Genomic DNA, 23,243 nt, shown 5'->3' on the forward strand with positions numbered 1-23,243 from the left:
TTTACTTTGTGTACAGCCAGTAAAAGGATGATATGCTAGTGCTATTTAAAAACATAGCTTGCCAATGTGAAAGTGGTAATCTGTGTCATGATAATGTAATTCCTACTGAAACAATGTTCAGATATAAAAAGGTTTAGATTTAATAAAAGAGAGATTGTTTAAATTGTTAACAGGATTTTTTTCAGGCCATGTTGTTAATTGGGGTTTTGTGATGTTGTTTATTGTTTACCGCTTCTCCTGTAAAACATCTTACTAAACCATTTATTGATATTGTAGCATTTTTACCAAAAGACTGGCAATATGTCACAAGCGGTAAGTTAAATGATGTTTCCTGAAATGCATCTACCATTATTACTCCTATTAAAAAATATGGATGTTTTGATCTCCAATTATTAGGACCATTTTTATTTAACATGCTTATAAACCACAATGTTTTCTTGTTAATAACTGCCACTTTGGAATAAATATAAAACTACCATTTATGAGTAGAACATTAAACACAAATTAACAAGTAAAACTCATAGTTAAAAACATTAGTAAAAACAGGATTAGATGTTTTGTTTAATTCAAATGAATTCGAATTAAGGAACTGATGATGTCGCTTGGCGAAATATATTTTTCTTTTAAACAAAACGCCTGATCCTGTTTTTACTCATGTTTTTAACTATGAGTTTTACTTGTTAATATACGCGTCAATGGAGCAGTGAAGCAGTGATCGACTGGCTATAACCTGCCGCCGATGGTTTTGGATTCTATAAAGATACACCCTATTGTTTAAACACAAATTAGTACTTTATCCCTAAATGTGTTACCCGTTACTTGTGAAATTTAGTAAATATTCTTATTATGTAGCTTGTGAAGTTCTAAATCAGCTTTCAAGATTTCCAAATCTGGATATGTTTGTAATTTAATTTATTATGTTGATGTTATTTGATATATTCAGAACATGGTGAAGCATCACTGGCAGAGCCACAATGTGAAACAGAGTGGTGTTGATGACATGGTCCTGCTGACCAAAATATCAGAATCTGCTATTGTTGAAAATCTTAAAAAGCGTTACATGGACGACCAAATTTTTGTATCCTTTTGGTTTGTAGTTGTTTTATGATAGAAATCAATGTTATATAATGTTTTTTAATCAACACAATTGTGCAGAGCAACTTTAAATTACCTGCGTTATTTTTTTGGTTGAATTTGTTCCTTAGCGTTTTTGTGTAGACTTATATTGGCCCTGTTTTGGTTTCTGTGAATCCATTTAAACCAATGCCGTACTTCACTGACAGAGAAGTGGAACTTTATCAAGGAGCTGTAAGTTATTTAATCGGTTATCGTACAGGTTAATTGGTGAACACATCATTTTACTTAGGTTGTTCTGCATATTATTGACATTTTTATATGAGTCATTACTGATTTTTTATGTAAACCCATTTAACATGCAAACTAATCGACTTGTACATAAAACTTTAATAAGCAAAACCAATAGGAGTAATTACTGTTTACTACATGCCTGTCAATGGATCAAGTGGCTGTTTTGCTTTTCACGTTTTGTTTGTGAAACTGCCTTTACTTTTATAAGCTTGGGGTCGACAGAGTTATTTTGAAAAGTCATGGTGGCCAAAATGAGTTGTAAAGCTCCGTCTTATTTTAACTTATGCCTTATTTAATTTAGGCACACCACTGTGTGCATTGTATAAGTTTTTCTCCCACCTGTTTTTATTTGGCATATGCTTTTCCTACATGCTACAATTAAATTATGGTGTAAATGTGAATTGTCTTCCATATTGTTTATTTATTAATCACTTTTAGGCGCCATATGAAAATCCTCCACACATATATGCTTTGGCCGATGATATGTACAGAAACATGTTAATTGACATGGAAAACCAGTGTGTCATTATCAGTGGGGAGTCTGGAGCTGGAAAGACAGTGGCAGCCAAGTTTATAATGGCTTACATTTCAAAGGTATGATTCTGTATTATAGTGTGACGATTTGGTTTCAAAACAGCTTTTTGTACCTTGCCGAAGTTATCCGAATAAATTTATTTATAGTCTTTTCATAGAGCTTTCCTAATATGTGAGATTTACTATGATCTTTCTAGAAAATATGAGTTTAGTTTGATTGCTGCTTTGTCAAGTAAAGAATTTAATTATAAAATGTTCTTTTAATTTGTTTTAGGTGTCTGGTGGTGGACCTAGGGTGCAACATGTTAAGGATATTATTCTAAAGAGTAACCCTTTACTTGAGGCATTTGGAAATGCGAAGACTGTCCGAAATAACAATAGCAGTCGATTTGTAAGTTTAAATAGGAAATTAGAAGATATTAATGAATGTATATATCATTGACAATTTCTTATTTTATATTTTGCCCTTATATTAAAATGTTTTATAAGATAACAGTTAAATTTGTATATATATATCAACAATATTTAAGTTTGAATCTGTGGAAAATCGGGTTAGTACAAAGGGTAGTATAAATAAAAGTAGGAAACTATGGAGGTTAGAATTGAACAACCACTGGCAACACAGGAAATGGCAACTTGGCATGACATCATGTCCTATACAGTGACACTGTCAATTTAGTTACCAACTGAATCATATGTCATTGATGACCACATCACTGATTCCTAATGTACAACATGTATTCTTTGAGATTTTCGTGGCAGTTTAAATTCACTCAATAAACTTTCTTAAATTAATTTAATATATGAGATATAGGCTTTTTAACTGCAAAACATCTCTTTTAAAGGGCAAATACTTTGAAATCCAATTCAGTCGTGGAGGCGAACCAGATGGTGGCAAAATTTCTAATTTCCTTCTTGAAAAATCAAGGGTAGTCAGCCAAAATCAAAACGAGAGGAATTTTCATATTTTTTATCAAATATTAAATGGTGCTCCACAAGAAATGAAAGGTGACAATTTGTTTATCTGTTTTTATTGGTAATCTTATCCCTAAAATCAATTGACTAGCTAAGCATATTTGCAAAAACAGTATATTTTGCATTGGCCTTTCAAGTAGAGCAATGTTTATTTATTGTTAGACCAACTTGGAATCGCAACTCCAGACTACTACTACTATCTCAATCAAAGTGGATGCTACACTGTAGATGAGCTTGATGATGTTGCTGAATTCAGCGAAACACGAGAAGCTATGAGAGTTATAGGTATAAAGCATTTTTATATGTTTTGGCAATTATTTAAAAGATAAGGTAAATATATTTAAAAATTCCTGTGTTAAATTGTTGAGAATACCTAATACTAATGTGTCTAAGATTGGACATGTGACCGCTTTTCATAATACAAAAAATCAGTTGGGTGAGAAAGTTTGTTTATATGCAAGGCCTTTAGGATTGTAAAGCAAGCCTGTCTGGAGGTTTAAATTTACAACCTGAAAAAAAAACATGCTAACTTTTCTGTCAGGCAGTTGCTAGCTTTTCTGTCAGCAAACTCTTTTCGTTTAGCCTGGGTATCCAATGTTGAAATAATATGAACATCTTATTGTTAGCCCTTGCTCTTTCAGAAGTATCTGATTTCAGGTTAAAATGTAAAACTTCTGATATATGTTTGAGCTGATTAAAGCATGTTATATTTTACTAATAGTAATAGTTATAGTAAGTGGGCTTTTCAGGTAAAAAAACATAAACAGACTTAATGGACCGCCACTATCAAAAGCCTTATCCGTGGCTAGCTTAAGCCAGGGTTTTCCAAACTGTGAGCCGCGACGAGTGCACAGGGTCCGTGGCAATATGACAAGAAATTGAAAAGTCACACATATACATTGTACAGTATGTACCCTTTTAAAGAGAATTGCCGCAGTTATTTCACAACTTAATGATTTTGAACATTTTTCTCGTATTTCTCGTCTATGACGTAATAATATATTCTTACCGCCATTCGGAATTTGCGGTTTCGTTGAGATCATTCCAACCGTTTGCCTATGAAAAAGTTAGTGCCTACGCAAAAGTTTCCGTCAAATTGATGTTGTCAGTTTAAAAAAAAAACATAATTTTTGGTTTTATTTATTTTTGCTTTGTATTGAGGTCTGTGAATAAACTGATTCACAAATAGTGGTCCGTGGTCCCAAAAAGTTTGGGAAACTCTGGCTTAAGCATTATTCAAGCATCTTACTGATGTTTTAGTTTAGTACTATATTCTTGTTTATTCATGTTTCCTAAAGATTTATCTTATCAAAGCAATGTAGTATAATTTTGCTTATATAGACAATAGACATGATTATTTTTATTGGTTATTAATTTATTATATATAAGGTCTGTTTTATTTATTTAAATGTAGTTTTTAAAAACAGTAATTTTGATTCAACCTGGAAATTCTGGTCTACTTAGTTCTTTTGATTTTATAGGTAGTAAAAAAGTTTTTAACTGCCCGGAAAAACAAATGCATTTTTGCATATCTATATGATTTTCACATTATTCATTTATCAGAGTAAATAATATGCTCCTATGTTTTCTCAGCATTATGCGCAATATTTATAACACTGTTACCATTTATTTCTCAACCCTCTTTGGCTTATATGAATCAAAAGTTTACATAAAAAGAACTGTCAATGCTAGTCGTGCTAAATCATGTTTGTTTGCCCAAGCAGACTTAAAAATGTAATCTTTTTTTGGTTAGGTCTAACCCCAGACCAGGAGAATTCAGTCTTACAAATAACCTGTGGTGTTTTGCATCTTGGGAACATCAGCTTTGTTGAAAGTGGAAACTACGCTGCTGTTGAAAATGAAGATTGTAAGTTGACAGAGAAAGTTTTTAACCTAAAAGTGTGAGGTAATATTCAAACCTTGATGAAATTGGGTAACGCTTTGTTTACATTAAATGGTGTGGTATGTTTGAATTTCTTCTATTAGCCTTTATGTTTAATATATGAGTCGCACATTAAATGACTTAAATAACCAGGTGGTTACATCTATATATTTAGAGAACTTAAGTTTTATTTGTGAGCCCAATTAATGTACAGTGCACCCAAACACTGTTGTTACTTTGAATCTGTGATGTCACATCCGTTCTAGCCTTTTGCCCAGCGTTTAACTTACTCTCGGCCGCTTCAAACAATTCTAAATCTGTAGAATGCTAAAAGCAATTGCCTGTTGCTGGCAATCTACGTCGCCCGAACCTTTAAAATATAACTCTTAGAGATCAGTATCAAGGCGCACTATGGTTATGCAACAACACAAGAAAGCGCAGTCGGGTCGCGGCGCTATTGTTTCCTGTGCGACTCATGACTAGGAGCCTGTCAATAGCGGCATCAGCAGCTTACTTACTTTGCCCTGCGTCACAGTCCTTGCCTACCCGGCCTACTTGATCGGCGTGAGTCAGGACGCACTGCGTACCAAGCTCACCAGTCGCGTGATGGACAGCAAGTGGGGCGGCAAGTCCGAGATCATCAACGTCACACTCAACGTCGAGCAATCCGCCTACACCAGGTGACTACTACTCGCGTAGTTTGGGTGATTGTCGCGCAATTGACGGCCTATCGACGTTTTATTGGGGTCGTTTTGGCAATTGTGCCGTATTGATTTGTTGACAGCTTCGCTTTCAGTATATGATGTCATATGCAATTTGTTTCATGTTACCTGCGTGTTTGGCTTTGTTTTCAGTTCAAGTATCTCTTTAAAACATGTTTGTAGTTCAAAGTTCTAAAATAGTTAGATAGATTTCCTTTTAAGTAGCATTTTTGTGTTGTTCTATTACATTGTCTGCTGTTGTGCACCACGTAGTTCCAATAATACATCTCTTAGCTTAGGGGTTCTTAAACTTTTTTACCCTTTGCTTCGCGTGGTAGGTAATAATAATTCAAAAGTGACGTCGTAAATTGACGTCACAGTGCAAATAGACTTCTTGAATCTGCTGATTTCGGTCAAAAAATGCTAAACTGAAATGAAATTAAAATACATTCAATGCAAAACCGTTTATTTTTAATCAAAATGTTTTCTTTAAAAAAATATTAGACCCTACTTCTTAAATATACACTACTATGTCAAGTAGGCCTTTATGGACCCCCAAAACTAGATCATGGACACCAGTCCCCTGTCTTAGCTGCAAACAAATTTGTCAAAATAAAACATTATTGCAGGGACGCCCTGGCGAAAGCTCTGCACTCTCGCCTCTTCGACTTTCTTGTCCAAGCGGTCAACAACGCGATACGAAAAGACTTTGACGAATTTAACATTGGAGTATTGGACATATACGGCTTTGAAATCTTTCAGGTGAGCAATCGGGATGTTATTGCTTAATTTCGCCTCGAGACGCTTTCAGATCATTTAAAGACTACCCTGTTATAACTCGCTGGTCGTTCGCAGTTTGGTGCCATGGTAGAGCAAACATTTGTTTATTACAGTAAGTAAATGCGAATTTAAAAATTGTCTAATCAAAGCCGACTTCAAAGGTGATTTTAAAGTTGTTTTGTTTTTCAAAACGTTTTTTCTTTACCTGGAATATTTTTAAGATTGCATAACACAAATTTTTGTGTTTGTTTTACAACTGTAAAATCATTGTTTGGAGGAATGTCCAGTTTCGTGTTACTTAAGATATATGCACATTGGATATCTACCATGATTTGCCGTTATAAACAAAGTACGAATAGTTTAAACCTTATCAAATGACCACTTTTTATAACCCATAATAACCCAGTGTCAGCGTTAAATTTGTTAATGTCCTAGACAATCGTTTAAATTAGGATTTCACCCAACCTTACTGCTATCCACTTTGCAATGTTAACTCGTCTTCCTCAGAAAAATGGCTTTGAGCAGTTCTGTATCAACTTCGTGAACGAGAAACTACAACAGATCTTCATCGAGCTGACACTGAAGGCTGAGCAAGAGGAATATGTGCAGGAGGGCATCAGGTGGACACCCATCGATTACTTCAACAACAAAGTGGTCTGTGACCTCGTCGAAAGCAAGGTTGGTACAGCATTAAATGAACGTACGACGCATAGGCGCAACGTCATCCTGGATTTTTTGTTTGTTTCTGGACTTTTCGCTCCTGTAAACTTTGTTTTAACAGGTCGAATTTGATTGCTCTCGTGTAATGAAGTAATCGTAAAATCTTGTACAACATTTTTTTAGGATTGTCCACAGACTACCATAACAAAACCGTGAAAAGAATGAAAAGAATTGTTCAAACAATATTGTTAATATCGGTTAAACTAGTTTTAAGTTCTAGTTGAATAACCTTAAGCAAATAACTGAAGTGCCTTAAAACCCAAATAATAATAATAATAATAATGGAGAATTTATAGATTGCATCGCAGCCCATTGTATACGTTGCCATGTAAAAATAAAATGGACTGTACAGTGCAGGGTAGGCAAACGAAAGTGTTGTATTACAACTTCTATTAGCGTCGCCTTCTATTAAGCTGCTTCCAATTTACTTTGTTTCTCACTGTTTGTACACTCACAAGTTTTATATGAAACCAAATCTGCCGAAACAACCCGGTCTTGTTCAAGCTAAAAGAGAAATACAAATGTTAACATTGATACTTCGCAACTTTAAATTAACAAAACACTCAAGTTTGATTTCCTAGTTATGTTCCAAGAAGTGTTTTGAAGGTACTCATATCACAAAATCCGTTCATGTACCATGACATTACGCTGGTTTTCAAATGCAAAACGCAACACACGATGTCTTAAACAATAGACTGCACAAACGCTTAGGCGCTTAAACCATATTTAATTCAAGTTGGACGACCTCCAATGTCTTATGTGTTTTGAGGATCGTATTAGAGAACCTAATCAGTTCAACTAACGTTGTCGTTTTTCGAGAAAATCTTTCTGAACATTGACAGCTTTAAATGCTAGAGTCTTATACAAAACATAATTATACGGAATCTCCATTTGTGCTAGTCCTGTTGCATGACCATTCACGTGGTTCGGCTGCAGCGATCGAAATGTTCGTTTTGACTTTAGTGCTGCTGATGGTAGCCGGGTTATACGAAGAGCGCCCATTTCGATACACTCTTATGAAATAACAAACTTTCTCAGTCTGTATAGTTACAGTCATATAATATTTTGAATGATTAATGATACTCATGTAGACTTTTACATTTTATAAATACTGTTCCGACTAAAACATCAATTCTTAATTTAATTTTTTTATACTTGGAGTGTTTACGCTTTATTGGGCACTGTTAAGCGATCTGTTACCCGCGGACACGGTGTTGCCCTGCTTAGTTTGTGTGTGCAACCATGCTAAGGGCCTGTCACTTTCAATCGTTGCACACAAACCCAAGTCTCCCGTATTTATCGTTTTACGCTTTTATTCAGTCACCGCTGGGTATCATGTGCGTGTTGGACGACACTTGCGCAACCATGCACGCTGTAAGCGAGGGTGCCGACCAGAAGTTCCTCGGCAAGCTGAACGGAGCTGTCGGAAAACACGAGCATTACCAAGACTTCAGGTATATATTACTACCTAACAAGGTAAAAATAACTGCAAATAAAACATTGCTTGTTTGGTTCGGTTAGATAACGACGTAGAGCCACTTTCGGTTAAAGCTCTTTGAATCTAAGCACCAATTCTGTTATCTGTATTCTTTAAACCAGTTTACCGTAAGCGCATTTTTCGTACTTCGGCGTACCTTTACGCAAAATACGCAACTTCACAAACGCGATTTATTCATTGTTTAAATGTATACTGTTTAGCTGTGCAGTAGCTTATTTCGGGTTTGCATCGGACAACCGTAGCCCGGTACGCGCATCACAGCTTAAGCAACTCTGTTTTTTGTATACCCCGTTGCTAATCTTCTGTTTATCTGTTGCTTCCTGCTACCTGCCAATTTGCACCCTGAACCTTTCCGTCTATTACGTTTTGGCCTAAAATGATATTGCAAAGGTCGGAAGTGGGCAGCACCTAAGATGGCGAATCTGACAATAAAACGTTCGGCTAACATTCTAACGAGCAAATAGCACAAATAACAATTCAATAATTATATAAAAACAAACTTTGACTGTATATTAACAGTTTAAAAGCAAGTTTCTTAAAGCTTTGCCGTTTAATGCTTAACGTTGACTGTGAATGTCATTTAGGCTGCCACAAGATGGGTAGATTTAACAAACTTATTGTGGTGCAAATGCTAAAATATTATTACGGACGATTGTACCTTTTATATAACGTAAGCAAGTACTTTTAAAATTTAACAAGTCCCTTTTAAAAACGTTGAGCGCGCACTTTTAAACTTTAGTTACGTAATCGGCCAGGCACGCCCCTCGTAATCACGGAATTCTTCATCGAGTTATTTTTAGTCGCTCTGAATCACACTGACATCACCCGCAGTGTCCAGCTGGCCATGTATGGTTAATAGCGGTCATCTTGATATTTGCGTTTCATTATAAAATCGCTATTGTTATATTTTCCGAAAAACTTAGACATAACTACAAATTGTTAGTTTGTTCAAACTCTTGACAAACTGAGTCTTAAATGACACACCCTTTTCGAAGTACATGTAAATTTTTAGATGAGGTTTTCGATTGTGTTTTAATATTAAAGCCAATCTTTTGTCGGAATTGTTGTATGTATTGTTTACAACCTAATCTGGCCTAATTTGGATTTATTTGCAAAGATTACGTAACTTGAATCTTCATTAATAGTAAAACAACTCATGAGTATCATCTACGAGTTTAACAGACTCTTTTGCAGAACCCTGAAATGATGATACAGTGTGTCATTATTTGCACCAGCATTTAGAATAATCTTTCAAGTTAGGTAAACATCTCTAGATAAGTTCACAATGAATATACACAGTTACACACCCTTTTTTTTTTAAGTAAATTGACATTTTTAGAGGAGGTTTTTGATTGTTATTGTTTTTTGCTTAATAACCTAATTTGGGACTAATTTGGCTTTTTTTGCAAAGTATTAGGTAACTTGAAGCTTCACTGATAGTAAAAAAATCACAAGAAACTCTTTTGCCAAACCCTGAAATATTCATACATTGTATCATTATTTGCACAAGCATTTAGATTTGGGAATAATGTTTTAAGTTAGTAAAACATCTATAGAAAAGTGCGCAATAAATCTAAATGATGATGATTGTTTTGTGCTTGTGTAGCGCGGGTTTTATTGTACATCACTACGCGGGCAAAGTAACGTACGAAGTTGAAGGCTTCTGTGAGCGAAACAGGGACGTCCTATTCAAGGATCTTGTTGAGCTCATGCAACAGAGCGAGTAGTAAGTGTATTTTGCACATTAAACGTGGAATGAATTATTCGTTCCTAATTGTAATTTTTAATTAGCACAAACTTACTAACCCCGATTTTTATTTTATTTTTCTACATATTATGGTTTATGTAACGGTGCGTTTCATTAAAATCTTTTGTCGCCATTATTGGTTAACAAAAATATAAACATAGTAATTGTGATCCTTTTTAAGATTTCAGGAAATGGGCCTACTCGCACCTTTTGTGTCATAAACCAGAATTTCTAAAACTTATAAAAAATATCGTGCTGAAGGTACGTTAAAATAATTGTGATGTTAGTACTTTTAATTATTGTCGAGCACACCATAAAAACGCAGCAAACGATCAAACAACACTATATAACCAGTTTAGGGCTGTTCAGGCAATTTGCCTTGTCAACCAAGTACCCAAGTTTGTCAGCTTTCCTTACTCTTATAAAAGTCCGCTTTCCTGTATTTGCAGCGATTTCATTCGCAACCTTTTCCCCGAAGATGTATCGAAGCAAAAGAAGCCGACCACAGCGTCGCAAAAGATCAAGACCCAGTGCAATGTGCTCGTACAAACGCTTATGAAGGTATAAGTTTAGCAATGTATGTTTGTCCGTTGGTCAGCCGATTTTCCGTATCACTTGCACCTTTTATATACCCTCAATACACTTTCTATCTTATTATTTGCTAAACAATTGGTTAAATAGTTCAGCGGGGTCAGTCAAGAGTTTATGATTAGCCCAATTAATGGCATTCGGCCAAGATGGAAGTTTTAATCACACGCCTATTACATTACATTTAAACATTTGATACATCCTTTGACAAACTAAAATATTCCTACAAACTATCTAAACTTAAAAAACAAAAAATATTTTAAAAACGCGTAAAGAATAACCGCTAGTTGCATTAGTGTTCCTTTTTACAAATTAAAAAGTTCAGAACGTGACAATAAATGGCGCTAAGAAGTGTTTTCCAAACAAATATAAGCGCTATGACCATTCAAACAGTGCACACCGCATTACATTCGCTGCATCAAACCCAACGAGACGAAGAGGGCGCACGACTGGGAGGAATCCCGCTCCAAGCATCAGGTCGAGTACCTCGGCTTGAAAGAGAACGTCCGGGTTCGCCGAGCAGGCTTCGCCTACAGGAGGCCCTTTCACAAGTTCCTGCAGAGGTATAGCTTAAGAATAAACATTGGGCATAGTTTGGTTGGAATCGTTTTGCCTTTAACATGACGGTGACGTTCGTTTTTATTTATAAAAATTCGTTAAAAGAATAATTTGAGCAAAAATTGTACATGTTCAAAATGTTAGTACACTAAAAACCATCGCAGACTAACCGAATCCTATAGATATGGTAGTGTAGATCTCCTTCAAAGTGAAGTTGCTTGTACTAACAGTATGTTGAAAGCATTGGCGTATGGTTGTTTCTCGGCTCGTTTCTCAAGCCTGCGTAGCTCAGTAGGTAGCCTCACTGCAGACTAGTTGTTTTTAGCCTGTTCTGCTTCCATCATAGATCGACAGACGGTGAGTCTGTGATGGCTTTCGGTGTACTAATGATAAGTAAGCAGCTTAGAAGGGCTAGATCACAGTTGTTAACACACATATGTGTGTGCATGATTCATTAAATCTACAAACTGTTCTTTTGTATATCTTCTGCTTTACCATCAGATCATGTAAAACTGGCAATATAATAATTCGAGAATTCAAGAAGCTTTTGTCTTTGCCAACATAATCCATTACAAGTGTCACCCACTATTGCAGTAAATAAAGCAAACAACGGAAGGCGGGCCCATACCTACTGCAGACGTCTAATGCTCTACGACTTGTGTTTTGTTTGTTGTATGTCAGCTAATGCCCCCCTCATGTCCCTTGTTCGTCCAGGTACGCCATCCTTACGCCCGAGACTTGGCCGATGTGGCGCGGCGACGAGCGTCAAGGCATCAAGCACCTCATGAACTGCGTCAACATGGACCCGGACCAGTGGCAGTGCGGGAAGACAAAGCTCTTCGTCAAGAACCCCGAATCGGTATTTTGCCGCATCTTTGCAACACTTTTTGATAAGTGTATGTAAAATGAAGGTCGCGTGATATGAAGAGTGTTCTCTTTCGGGATTATTTTAGTTTTGATGGAAAATGGGTTGTAATTTTGTTGGGCTGTAGTTCACTGGTGAAAATTATCCGAATGCCTTATTTTGTAAAACGACGATAATCTTTTCGTCGCACGCTATTTTAGTTAACGTAAAATCCTAAACAGTAACGTATAAAAAAAATATTAGCTTGTAGCTCGGTTACTCACAATTTCGCAGTCCCATATCATTGTTGACCAAACTTTTTTACCGAGTTTTAAACTCGACCCCTGTCTTTCCAGCTCTTCTTGCTTGAAGAAATGCGCGATCGGAAATTTGACGGCTATGCCAGGACAATCCAGAAAGCGTTCCGGCAATACAACGCCAGGAAGAAGTACCAGCAGATCAAGGAGGAAGCTTCGCAGGTTAATCCCTAGAAACACCTTTTCGGTGAACGCTAACTATTTTGGACTTAACTCTCAAGTGTCAGTTTTTCACAACAAAACTAATGCTGTGCCTATAAAAATACACCAGACCCGAATGAAGTATTATTGATTGTAATTTGGAAACTGGTGGAGCCGTTTCATGGCGACTAATGTTTTATAACATGACATACCTTAATCAACTGCGTTGATCTGGGTTCATTGTCGTCTAGTTCGGCATAATTTTGTTTAATACAGCTTGGTTTGAAATTACTTTTTAACCCACGAACCGTATACAATTTTGTTTATACGCCATAATAATATCAAAGTCCGTACAGAAGTAGGTATCATTTTGAACGTTTCGAATAACTATTCATTTTCAACATAGTAAGAAGGCCTTTAACCTCCAACCATTATGCCCCTAAATTTTGTTTATGTTTCCGTGCACACCTTCGTGCTTTGTAAGCCCACGAGGCTGTCGGCCGTCTGGCTTGTGTGGCTCAGCAAACATTCCATGAAACGTACTTGCGCGCTTGTAGATCGTGTTCGGGCGCAAGGAGCGACGCCGCAACAGCATCAACCGCAACTTCGTGGGCGACTACATCGGACTCGACTCGCACCCGGAGCTGCGTCAGTTCGCCGGCAAGCGGGAAAGAATCGAGTTTGCCGACACCGTGGTCAAGTACGACCGCAGATTCAAGGTGCGAACGACTTTTAATGCGCTTTCGCAGGTTTTCTAGCCAGTAGGGACGGGACGCGCATTTTTTTGCATGATGATGATCCTTATTACGGGTTGGCAATGCAATTGACCGGTTATGTCAAATATAATTTAATTTTTAAAATTGTTCTAAAAACAAAGGTGTTCATTTTGATACAAAACATACTATAGGGTGTTAAAACTAATTTTGTGACAACACCAAGGGTATTTTCAAATTATGATTACTTGGTGGCCTTCGCACTTACGTTGCATAAATAAACAAACTGAATCCTCTTTTGCTCAATTTTTGCAGACGACGAAGCGTGATCTAATGTTGTCGCCCAAGTGCATTTACTTGATCGGTCGTGAAGTGGTGAAGAAGGGGCCGGAGAAGGGACAGATTAAAGAGGTGCTAAAAAGGCACATTGACCTTGAGCAGATTCGCGCTATTTCCACAAGGTATGATAGTAAACAACAAAACTGTCGATTAAGGTTTTTTTCATGTGAAACAGAAGCCTACTCTGTGTGCATTGTGCAACCATTGTATAAATAAATTCCATATATAGCGCAGTGGTAAGCCAGGCTCAAGATTAAAAAGATCAAGTTATATGAATGTAAACTTGAAAAGATATATATAAGGTATATATTTTATGATAGGTATATATAAGTCCTCTAACTCCCGGTCTGCCAAGCAAGCGACGCAGGTCCTACATTTTATAAAAATGATGACTTTACGGTTTAGAAATATCACTCACTGTGAACAACAACGAAAATATACCGTTCTTGTTTTGTAGAAACCCAAAGTTTATTTATTGACAACAAATTAAAGCCAGTTGATTTTGTATGTTGAGACAATTGGGGAGTTTTTTTCTTATTGAGGAACTTCTATTGTGTCTTGTGTGCTCTATGAGTAACATTTCGCTTTTGTTTTGCTTTATAGCCATGAGCAAAATAACTGTAACGTATTAGGCCTACGCCATCATTTTGCATTGTGTGAATTAAACAATAGCGATGGTTCACTTGATTGCTAAGGGCGCCAATCGGTGTCAATTGAAGAGTTTCGAGTATAAATATTTTAGTAAAGGCTTTTAAAACCATCACAAACTATTTTTGTTTCAGTAACATTTACTTTACGATAAACAACATATTTAGGGGGAAATATGCTTGTTGTATTAGAGCGATTCCTGACCCACTTGTCTTGAAATAATTTTCCACAAATCATTACTTCAGCACTGAATAATTGTTTTACAAAATATCTACATAATAAAATAGAAGATTTGTGAGATGTGTGTGGCAACATGTTCGCCCGGTCTGTCGCTGGCAGAGCAACGCCGTCGTCAATTTAAATGTTTTAAACTTAAAATATGTTTGACGTGCTTATCCGTTGGGTATTTACGCAATATTTGGCAGAGTTCGCAAAATATTGCGTTTGTTGCAGCAGTTTAACAATCAGCATTTGTTTTTTCAATGAGGATTTTCTCACGTTTGACGCAGTTTAGCGCCGGGATTACGTATTTGCTTAAACATGACGCTATCTAGCAAGTCTAAGCAATTGCTGCTGCAACCTAAAGTTTTACGTCCGAGAGTTATTCTTAATCGACAAATGTTACGGGGTTTCGTTACTTAGAAGATGTATGACATGCTTAACCAAGTGACGTGTGATATAGTTTAGTCGTACCATTTCAAAAACATCATGCAGCATTGTAGTTTGTTTGCATGTAAATACAAAGGGCGCGCGAGCGACTTCTCGCAAAACCTCTTCGCTTATCTAAGGGTAAAACGTTTCCGAAAATGTATAGGGCAATAACTTGCGAAAAATCAAGTCAAGAACATTGCCTTGGTAAAAATAAAATTTTACGTAGCAAAATTTATACTTTTATGTTTAATAGCTTTTTCAGCTTGTTTAACCACGTTAATGGAACCTAAGTTTGCAAAAAAATGCGTTTATTACAGCGTTTTCCTTAACATTCTTTCATGGGGAATTAAGACACTTACACAGATAACGAACAGCAATCTTAACCGAGTATAACCTACGCCACCTTTGGACTGAGTTTGCAAAATATAGCGTTTATTGCAGCGGTTCGTTGGATGCAGTATGGTACTTACCGGGAATACGTATTTGCCTGAATTTCGCGCACCAGAATTGGCGCTACGATTTTTTAACGTTTGTTCGTAATTTTTGATCGACATATGTTACGGGTTTTCCTTACGTAAATTATACGAGACGTGTTAAGCCAAGGTTGTGTGTTTAGTAGCTCTATTTTAAAAACACACACAATGTTCCAATTTGGTTTGATGTTAAATATATTTTTTTAAAGTATCTGCTATAACATGCGGCTTCAATTAGAAGGTTATACAATGCTGGTAACATATGATTAGTGATTAAGTGGTCAGAGCTTTCCTTTAGTGACCTATTTCAGACACAAAACTGCTTTTCATACGTTTTACACTGTTTTAACCAAATACAAAATTTAATGAGAAATTACGAAGACCAAGAATTACATCTTTAGAGCCACACAGATAAGTCACTTAATTAAACACACCATTGCATTAATGCCGCTTTCACACAGGCTGTGGGGTGTTACTTTAATGGTGGGGAAGCATTAGGTTAACATTTTTTTAGAGACATCAACACGATATGACGTGATTTGAAACACACCTTATGATTTGAATTTTTCATTTAGGGACACGCAGTGCAAACGTTTAGGCATGCAAATTTGTTATGACATTACAAAAATATGTTTGCATTATTTATGCCTCTTTAAGAAAATCTGTAACATTACATTGTGGGTATATTTTGATTACCACATTTATCTTTCATAATCATGGGCTATAACATGAGGCTAGCAGTTTAACATGTAACGTAATGTGCAATAGTGATAAAGAGCCCACAGTATGTTGGATTGTTTCATTTTGTTTAACCAGAAAAAAATCATGTAGGCTTCTTACATTATGGTGATTATTGTGGTGTGATTAATTTTTAATAAGTTAAAATAACTGGTAAATATTCTATGTAACCTGGGCAACGCCGGGTATTTCGTCTAGTTTGAAATAAAGGCCCTGGTCCCTGGTGTTACAAACAATTCTAAAATTTTAATAATTACAAAGGGATGCTTCCTGCCAAATTTGTTTAAAACTATGAAAAGTATTGCCCTAGCAATATTATAGTTGTTTATATTATTTAATATTCGAAATATCGCGCTTTTCAATTATTCGATTTTACACAATCAGTAATGCACCGTCTTGATAAACCAAAGGACGCGTAACCAAGGAAAGATAAACTTGGTTCGGCAACCTTAATCTGCACCACGCTAAACACATTCATATTGCCTACCCTTAACTTGTCCCACAGCTCGCTGCAGGACGACTTCTTCGTTGTACACGTGGTTAACGATTACGACTCTGTACTGGAATCGATGTTTAAGACCGAGTTTCTCCACGTTCTCTCAAAGAAGTACGAAGCAAGAACAAAGAGGCAGCTCGAGATCAACTTTTCGCAGAGGTGATAAGCAACAACCCTGTGTTGAACGCTTGCTTTGTCATTAAAAATGTATAACGAAAAAATCAATGTAGTTCAGGGGTTCTTAAACTGGAGTCCATAAACCCCTTGCCTTGGGGTACGTGAACTAGTTTTAGTGGGTCCATGAAGGCCTAATGGAAATAGTAGTGTATAATTAGAAGGTAATCAATTTTTAAAATAACTTTAATTAAAAATAAAACGGTTTTGCACTGAATGTAGACTCCATTACACTTTTATAATTTTGAACCGAAATAGGCAGATTTCTCAGGTCTAGTTGTATTGTGACGTCAATTGCTGACTTCATTTTTGAAATATTATTGCCTACCGTGGTCCACGCGAAGCAAAAATATGTTAGGGGTCCGCGGTAAAAAAAGTTCAAAAATCCCTATCCCTAGTTCGTATTCAGACAGTATCGTTTCTAAAGTATAAATTAGCTGTCTTAATAATTCATGTATTTCCACCTTTTAGGATCGAGTTTAATGTGAAAAAAGAGGGTTGGGGTGGAGGCGGAACTAGACAAATCAACTTCGCTACCGGTGCGGGTGATGTTCCCACGCTTAAACCTTCCGGCAAGGCCCTGGCTGTCTCAATCGGACCTGGACTGCCCAAGAATTCGAGTAAGAAAGTGGCTCTATTATCGGTTGATCACTTATGTCGTTTTGGTTTAACATTCAACTTTGTTTTGTTTTTTTAATGGGATGGATTTGTTTGATCCATTTTGTCAAAATTATAATGGATGCATTTTCGATTTTGAAAATCTGTCTAGCAAAATCTAAAAAGCTCTGATTCCGATTATGAAAGAAGTCTGGCGGAATTTTTTTTTTTTTTTTTCGCAGAGCCGGAAGTACGCAACTTAATGCAGAATCGTCGAGCGCCAAGGGGCGGTGGTGGAGGCCATCGACCCGCGCCCCAACAGCATCATAGACCCCAGCAACAACAGCATCATCAGCAATACAACCAGCCCCCACCGCCCCAACAACAAGCCCCACAGTACAATCGAGGTCCCGGCCGTCAAGCTCCAACAATACCACAGCCCAACAACAGGGGACCGCCACAGTCTGGATACAGGCACCAACAAGGACCCCCCTCCCATGGACCCCCGTCTCATGGACCCCCGTCCCATGGGCCCCCGTCCCATGGACCCCCGTCCCATGGACCCCAGTCTCATGGCATGCCCTCCAATGTGGCATCGTCTTACACGCAACAAGGAAGAGGTTAGTTTTCATTGTTTCTTTTGTTTACTCAAAATATCAGATAATAGTAAGTTGATTTTAAAAATATGAATGGGGTACAACTCACCAAAATGAGACGCATTCTACTTAATTTTTGCATCGACGTAATTGTTCAACAGCATATTGAGGATTGATTTTCCTCGTGTTATTCTAACTTCCTACTCTGTCTAATTATTCTTGATGCTGCGAGGTATTTTGTTGGAAAGGCTACCCTGCCTCGGATGCTATTGTTTTTTGTTTAAATTTTTCTTTATTTGCTATTAACAAAGCACGTACAGATCGTAATGCTGTAATCCTGATTATCAGATTGCGCTTTTAAAGTTTATAGTGTTTTTTTTAACTCACTCGGCATTAAAACCATTACGTTTGCATGCCTTCACTCACCCGGTATATTTCATTTGTTATGATTTGAATATTTAAAACGCCGTACGTCACAATGGCCCCATCAATGTCTATTCCCACTCCCGACCAGTTTTCTCCGTGGTCGCGCCCCAGCAGCAGCAACCTGGCAGGCCCCAATCGAACCCCCCTATGGGTGGTAGGGGCCGGCCAGCCTACCCAGCCCCAGGAATTCCCCGACAAGGTGCTCCTCCTACAGCTACAGCGCGAGGAAGGGGTGGTATGTTCAATAAGATTGTTGTTGTTTTGGTAGGAGTAATAACCAATAACCGCTTCCAAGTTGTCTCTGCTGTCATCTGGATTATCATGCTGGTTCGCTTAAAAGCTTCTTGATTTTATTTCATAATTGGAGACTTTTTTCAATTAACTCCATTATTTACCCAAAATGTCCCGTATTTATATACCATTGTGAATTTATGTATATAAATATTCAACGTTTCCTCATTGTTTCGATTTATAAATTTGTCGTAAAATTAATTTTTGGCATGCCTCTCCTTAGCTGACAGTTTCTCGAAAACTTTCTTGGCGTTCAACCTAGTTTAACAAAATCCTGCTTGGCTTCCTTTCTGCATGTGGTGTTTAAAAAGCTGGCCTAATTTTTCTGTTAATTAAACCTTCGCTTTTATACCCTTTAAACTTACACTTTTCTTTCAAAATTAGATAATGGTGCGTTTGTTTCCTCGATCAGGGATAACCATTCAGTTGCACATCAATTCAGGTGACCGCCACCCCTCGACCAGTGCTCACCCCCAGCTGCCCCAGATGGGTCAACAGCGCCGGGCCCGTGCACCAAGCACGTCACAAGGGAACGACCTTGCGTTTATGCGCACACCTGATGCGGGAGCCGCTGGGTAAAACCAATAGTTAAACTAATAGCCCTGACGGTTTTTGTAATCTACCTCCAACGATACTGTTTTATTTGAGCAGTATCCCTAAAAAAGAGCAGTCAGGGAGGGGTTATACGGAAAATCAATTTTTCTGTATAACCCCTCTCTGACTGCTCTTTTTTCCTATACAATGACAAAAAATTAAACTTGTTCCAAACCCCGCTAGATATGGCCCTTATCAATAAGCACCGGGTTATACCGCAACTTTTACTTAAGGAAGATTTTCAGTTCTGGTTCGAGCAACCGTCTGATTAAATCCGCTTTTCATCACTGTTAAATCATGGCGAATGTTTGCAGACTTCAACGTCGCATGTCTCAGCAGAGAAGTCAGAGAAACCGACCAGTTCCAGGCGGAGATCGTCCCAAGCCAAGGCCCAAGCCCGCTCTGCCCAAGTGCAAGGTACAATCCACATAATCGTTTGCCCAAATCAAGTCCAAGCCCATGTAATTATTATTCGAGGCAGCCATCTCCAAGTCAAGTCAACAACTTTAAAAAAGTTAAACTATTGTTCAAATATTGGTAAACTTTTAAAATTAAAATTAACTCAACTGAAAAGTTCCAGGAAGCAACACATAACAAGCCAATTTGTTAGGTGAAAAAATGATATAAATAACCCAATTTAATAAACAAAAGTGCGACTCCAGTAATTCTGCCCAAATTTTTGCGTTAAGTCCAGTCATTTAGGCCATTCAACATCGGTACGAATGCGGTTCTTCTCCTTTAACAATTTCAGTTTGGTTTATGATTAAATATTAACATTGTATATTTGTATTTCGTTTTTAGGCTCTTTATGCGTACGATGCTCAAGACACTGATGAAATTAGTTTTGGCGCCAACGATATAATTGAAATCTTAAAGGAGGGTAAGTGGCAACTAATTAAAGGTAGTCGTTTTATGAGATATTTAAGAGACATAATTTAGTTGGCATCATCAAGGTAGGGGTAATATGTACATTTTCGACGGCATTACAATGCAACTAAATGAAAATTTAAACGTTTCAGATCCTTCTGGATGGTGGACCGGTCGTCTTAACAACGGACGGGAGGGCCTTTTTCCAGGCAATTACGTGGAAAAGGTTTAAGCCGAAAGAGTGCTGCTTAAAACGTACACTGCGACGATTCACAGCCGCGATCATTGAAAGGTCGCTCGCCTTTATGAAGAAAATTCTGTTTGAATTTTCTTCACTGTCTGACGCTGCCGTGTCTAATTTGTTCACTTTCTATCGCGCCCCATTAACTCTAAAAATCTTATAAACTTTTACTAATCAAGTACCGTGTTTGCTGTATATAAGTATCAAAAGCCTTTCCTGTTTTTATGTTGATTGTGTTATGCAGTGCCCAAGCGCCGCGTTTATGCAATGCCTTGTGGCCATTGACCCGCTTTTTGGCGGTTATAGCGCCACGTATTTTGCTAGCACTGTCAATCATATAATTCCCAATGGTCATCGATAATTAGATTGCACTACGTAAACTTACTCAATTAAGTGCACTTCCTATTTATTTCAAGGATGTCGAACAAATCGAGAGTGTACGTTTGCTAGTATTGTTACTTTATATGTTGTACGGATATTTTAGTTTATGTCATTATTTTTTAAAACTCCTATTTTCTCCTGTAGTTCGCTCCTAATTTGAATTTAAGGCGTGTTTCTGTATGAGAAGTTGCTGCGGCTGAAAAAATCCATTTATATATATTTCTGGAACGTTTGAGAAAATAAAATGCCGTCTTTTTTTCTCAAAACGATTTTCAAACAATGCCAAATTTCAACATCTCTAAAGCTCATCCGCTTCCACTGTTTAAATTCAGCGTAGCGTTCATTATTCGTCTATCAACATTCCCAAAGTATCACTCTTGTGTTTGTCATCTCTTTCCAATTTTTTTATAGTAATAATTTTAATATTGTGCAAGGTACAACTTTCACTAATATGTTACTTTAGCATAATTAATCAAAACAACATTCTAGCGCATTTTTTTACTTGATTGTATTTTAACTATTCAGGAGCGTAACAACGTAGTGTTTCATGAAATCTATTTTCCATTTAAGTTTTACTGCTGTTTTGGGTGTAAATTTGCCCCCCTAGAAACGCTGTAAACGATTTTTCGCTGTCGTTTCAAACGTATAATTCTTATTAGACGTGTAGCTACTTTTTCGTGAAGCTTGATTACTACATAACAAACTGCTGGTAACTTTATTGAAAGAGTTATATTTTCAGAAGGTTTATTAAGAGTTTTTTTGCGGCCAAATGAAACCCACACGAACCACAACCACAACTTGTATTTATCAGTGTGTTCATCTTTTGACTTATTTTCACTTTTTTTTCTTTTTAGTACCGGTAACACATTTCTAGTTTAACCATGGCCTCGTGTAATCCATGACCAGAGGCGGATGTAGGAGGAAGGTGGAGAATCATCCCCCCTCCACATAAATTCTATCTTTTTGTAGAGATGTTAATTCAGTCTCTTACAGTGGTGCTCAACCGCGAGTCCGAGAGCAGCATACGGCTCTTAACCCATAATTTTATCGTTTCCGATTAAGATTAAAAAAATCAGTCATTGCCTTAGTGAAAGACTCCATATACCAGTATATTTTAATCAATAAATATTAATCCTAATACAGTTGGAATTACATGTTGTAATTTAATATTCAGTAATCTGTAGTACTTAGCCTACGCGCTTCGCATAAAATAGATTTATTGAAACAGTGATTAATGAAACGCTCGAGTAGGTAGCAAAAATCGTCAGTCACATTACAACAAATCAATGTATGAGGGCGTGGTAAAAACTACTATACTTTCGATGTTCAAATTTAATACCATATAACCAATGGCGAATCCCAAAGTGTCAGCAGGCCAAGCCTTACAAATTATTTTGAAAAATGCCTTATATCAGTGCTTTTAAACCTTTAAAAGAACCGTTCGCACTTTTTATTTACGAATTTTTTTTTTCGCACGAAACAAGAACAGTAAGTTTGAAACCTTTAATTTTCCGATTTGTGAAATAACAATATGAGGCTTTGTGTATTCAAACCATAAACCATAGCTTGAACTGTAATCAACCACTGAGAGACTATATTACACCTGTAACGAATAAGTTGGCGCACCAGCTTACTAGATTATTGTATTACACATAGTGAAAAATAATAAAATTTTCATCCGCGCGACGTTTGTCCTCCGCATTACAATTTATTTCATCCGCATAAGTGCGTGCCATCCCACGGGTTGAAAAGCACTGCCTTATATCGATCAATATGTTCGTCAATTAAAAACCAAATTACTTCAATTTATCTGGGGCTCCAGCTGGGAAAGAGTAAAAAGAAACAAACTGACTGCAAACATTGAACTAGGAGGTGCAAATATGTTAGATGTCGATTCGTATATTTTTAGCTTTAAACCTTAAATGGACAGCTAAATTTTGGGATGTTAACTACACAGCCCCTTGGAAACTTTTAGAAAAAATGAGTTATCTATAATGCAGCTAGAGTGCTGGGTTCGAGGCAACCTGGGAATAAACTCAAAACAAAGCGAAAAAATTGTCCCCCTGCGAACAATACGAAAAATAATATTTGACCTCAGAGCCATAATCCAAATTGTCCATTCAACTAAAACGCACCGCAGGTCACTGTGGGTGTCAAAGAGCGTCAAATTTAAAAGCCAAACATTTTACTTGAAGCCTCTCATCGATGCGGGAATACACGAACAGTCGAACACTCAGACTTACTCGATTCGGAGGGAGAATACCTTAAGTATGACCAATTGGCAATAAAATACGACTTTAAACCGAATAACGAAGACTTCAAATCCTTCATTAAAATGATTGCTGCCTTACCACCCGAATGGGAC

At 37.1% G+C, this 23,243-nt stretch overlaps 1 protein-coding gene across 1 annotated transcript; it reads left to right on the forward strand.

Moving 5' to 3' along the window:
* Window positions 1–21,596, forward strand: LOC146167966 (unconventional myosin-Ie-like). Its single transcript, XM_083389667.1, has 27 exons — window positions 1–312; window positions 944–1,078; window positions 1,219–1,308; window positions 1,807–1,962; window positions 2,177–2,293; window positions 2,748–2,910; window positions 3,040–3,162; window positions 4,631–4,744; window positions 5,295–5,439; window positions 6,090–6,222; window positions 6,748–6,918; window positions 8,281–8,414; window positions 10,065–10,184; window positions 10,655–10,766; window positions 11,187–11,356; window positions 12,066–12,210; window positions 12,552–12,674; window positions 13,211–13,372; window positions 13,682–13,827; window positions 16,721–16,870; window positions 17,357–17,505; window positions 17,725–18,102; window positions 18,593–18,739; window positions 19,238–19,370; window positions 19,704–19,806; window positions 20,191–20,269; window positions 20,409–21,596. Exons 1-27 carry the CDS (start codon window positions 301–303, stop codon window positions 20,486–20,488), a joined length of 3,690 nt encoding a protein of 1,229 aa, XP_083245793.1. The 5' UTR covers window positions 1–300; the 3' UTR covers window positions 20,489–21,596.
* The last annotated feature ends 1,647 nt before the right edge of the window (window positions 21,597–23,243 follow it).

The sequence above is a fragment of the Ascidiella aspersa genome, chromosome 1 (assembly GCF_963924565.1).
Source record: "Ascidiella aspersa chromosome 1, kaAscAspe10.2, whole genome shotgun sequence".
Lineage (NCBI taxonomy): Eukaryota > Metazoa > Chordata > Ascidiacea > Phlebobranchia > Ascidiidae > Ascidiella > Ascidiella aspersa.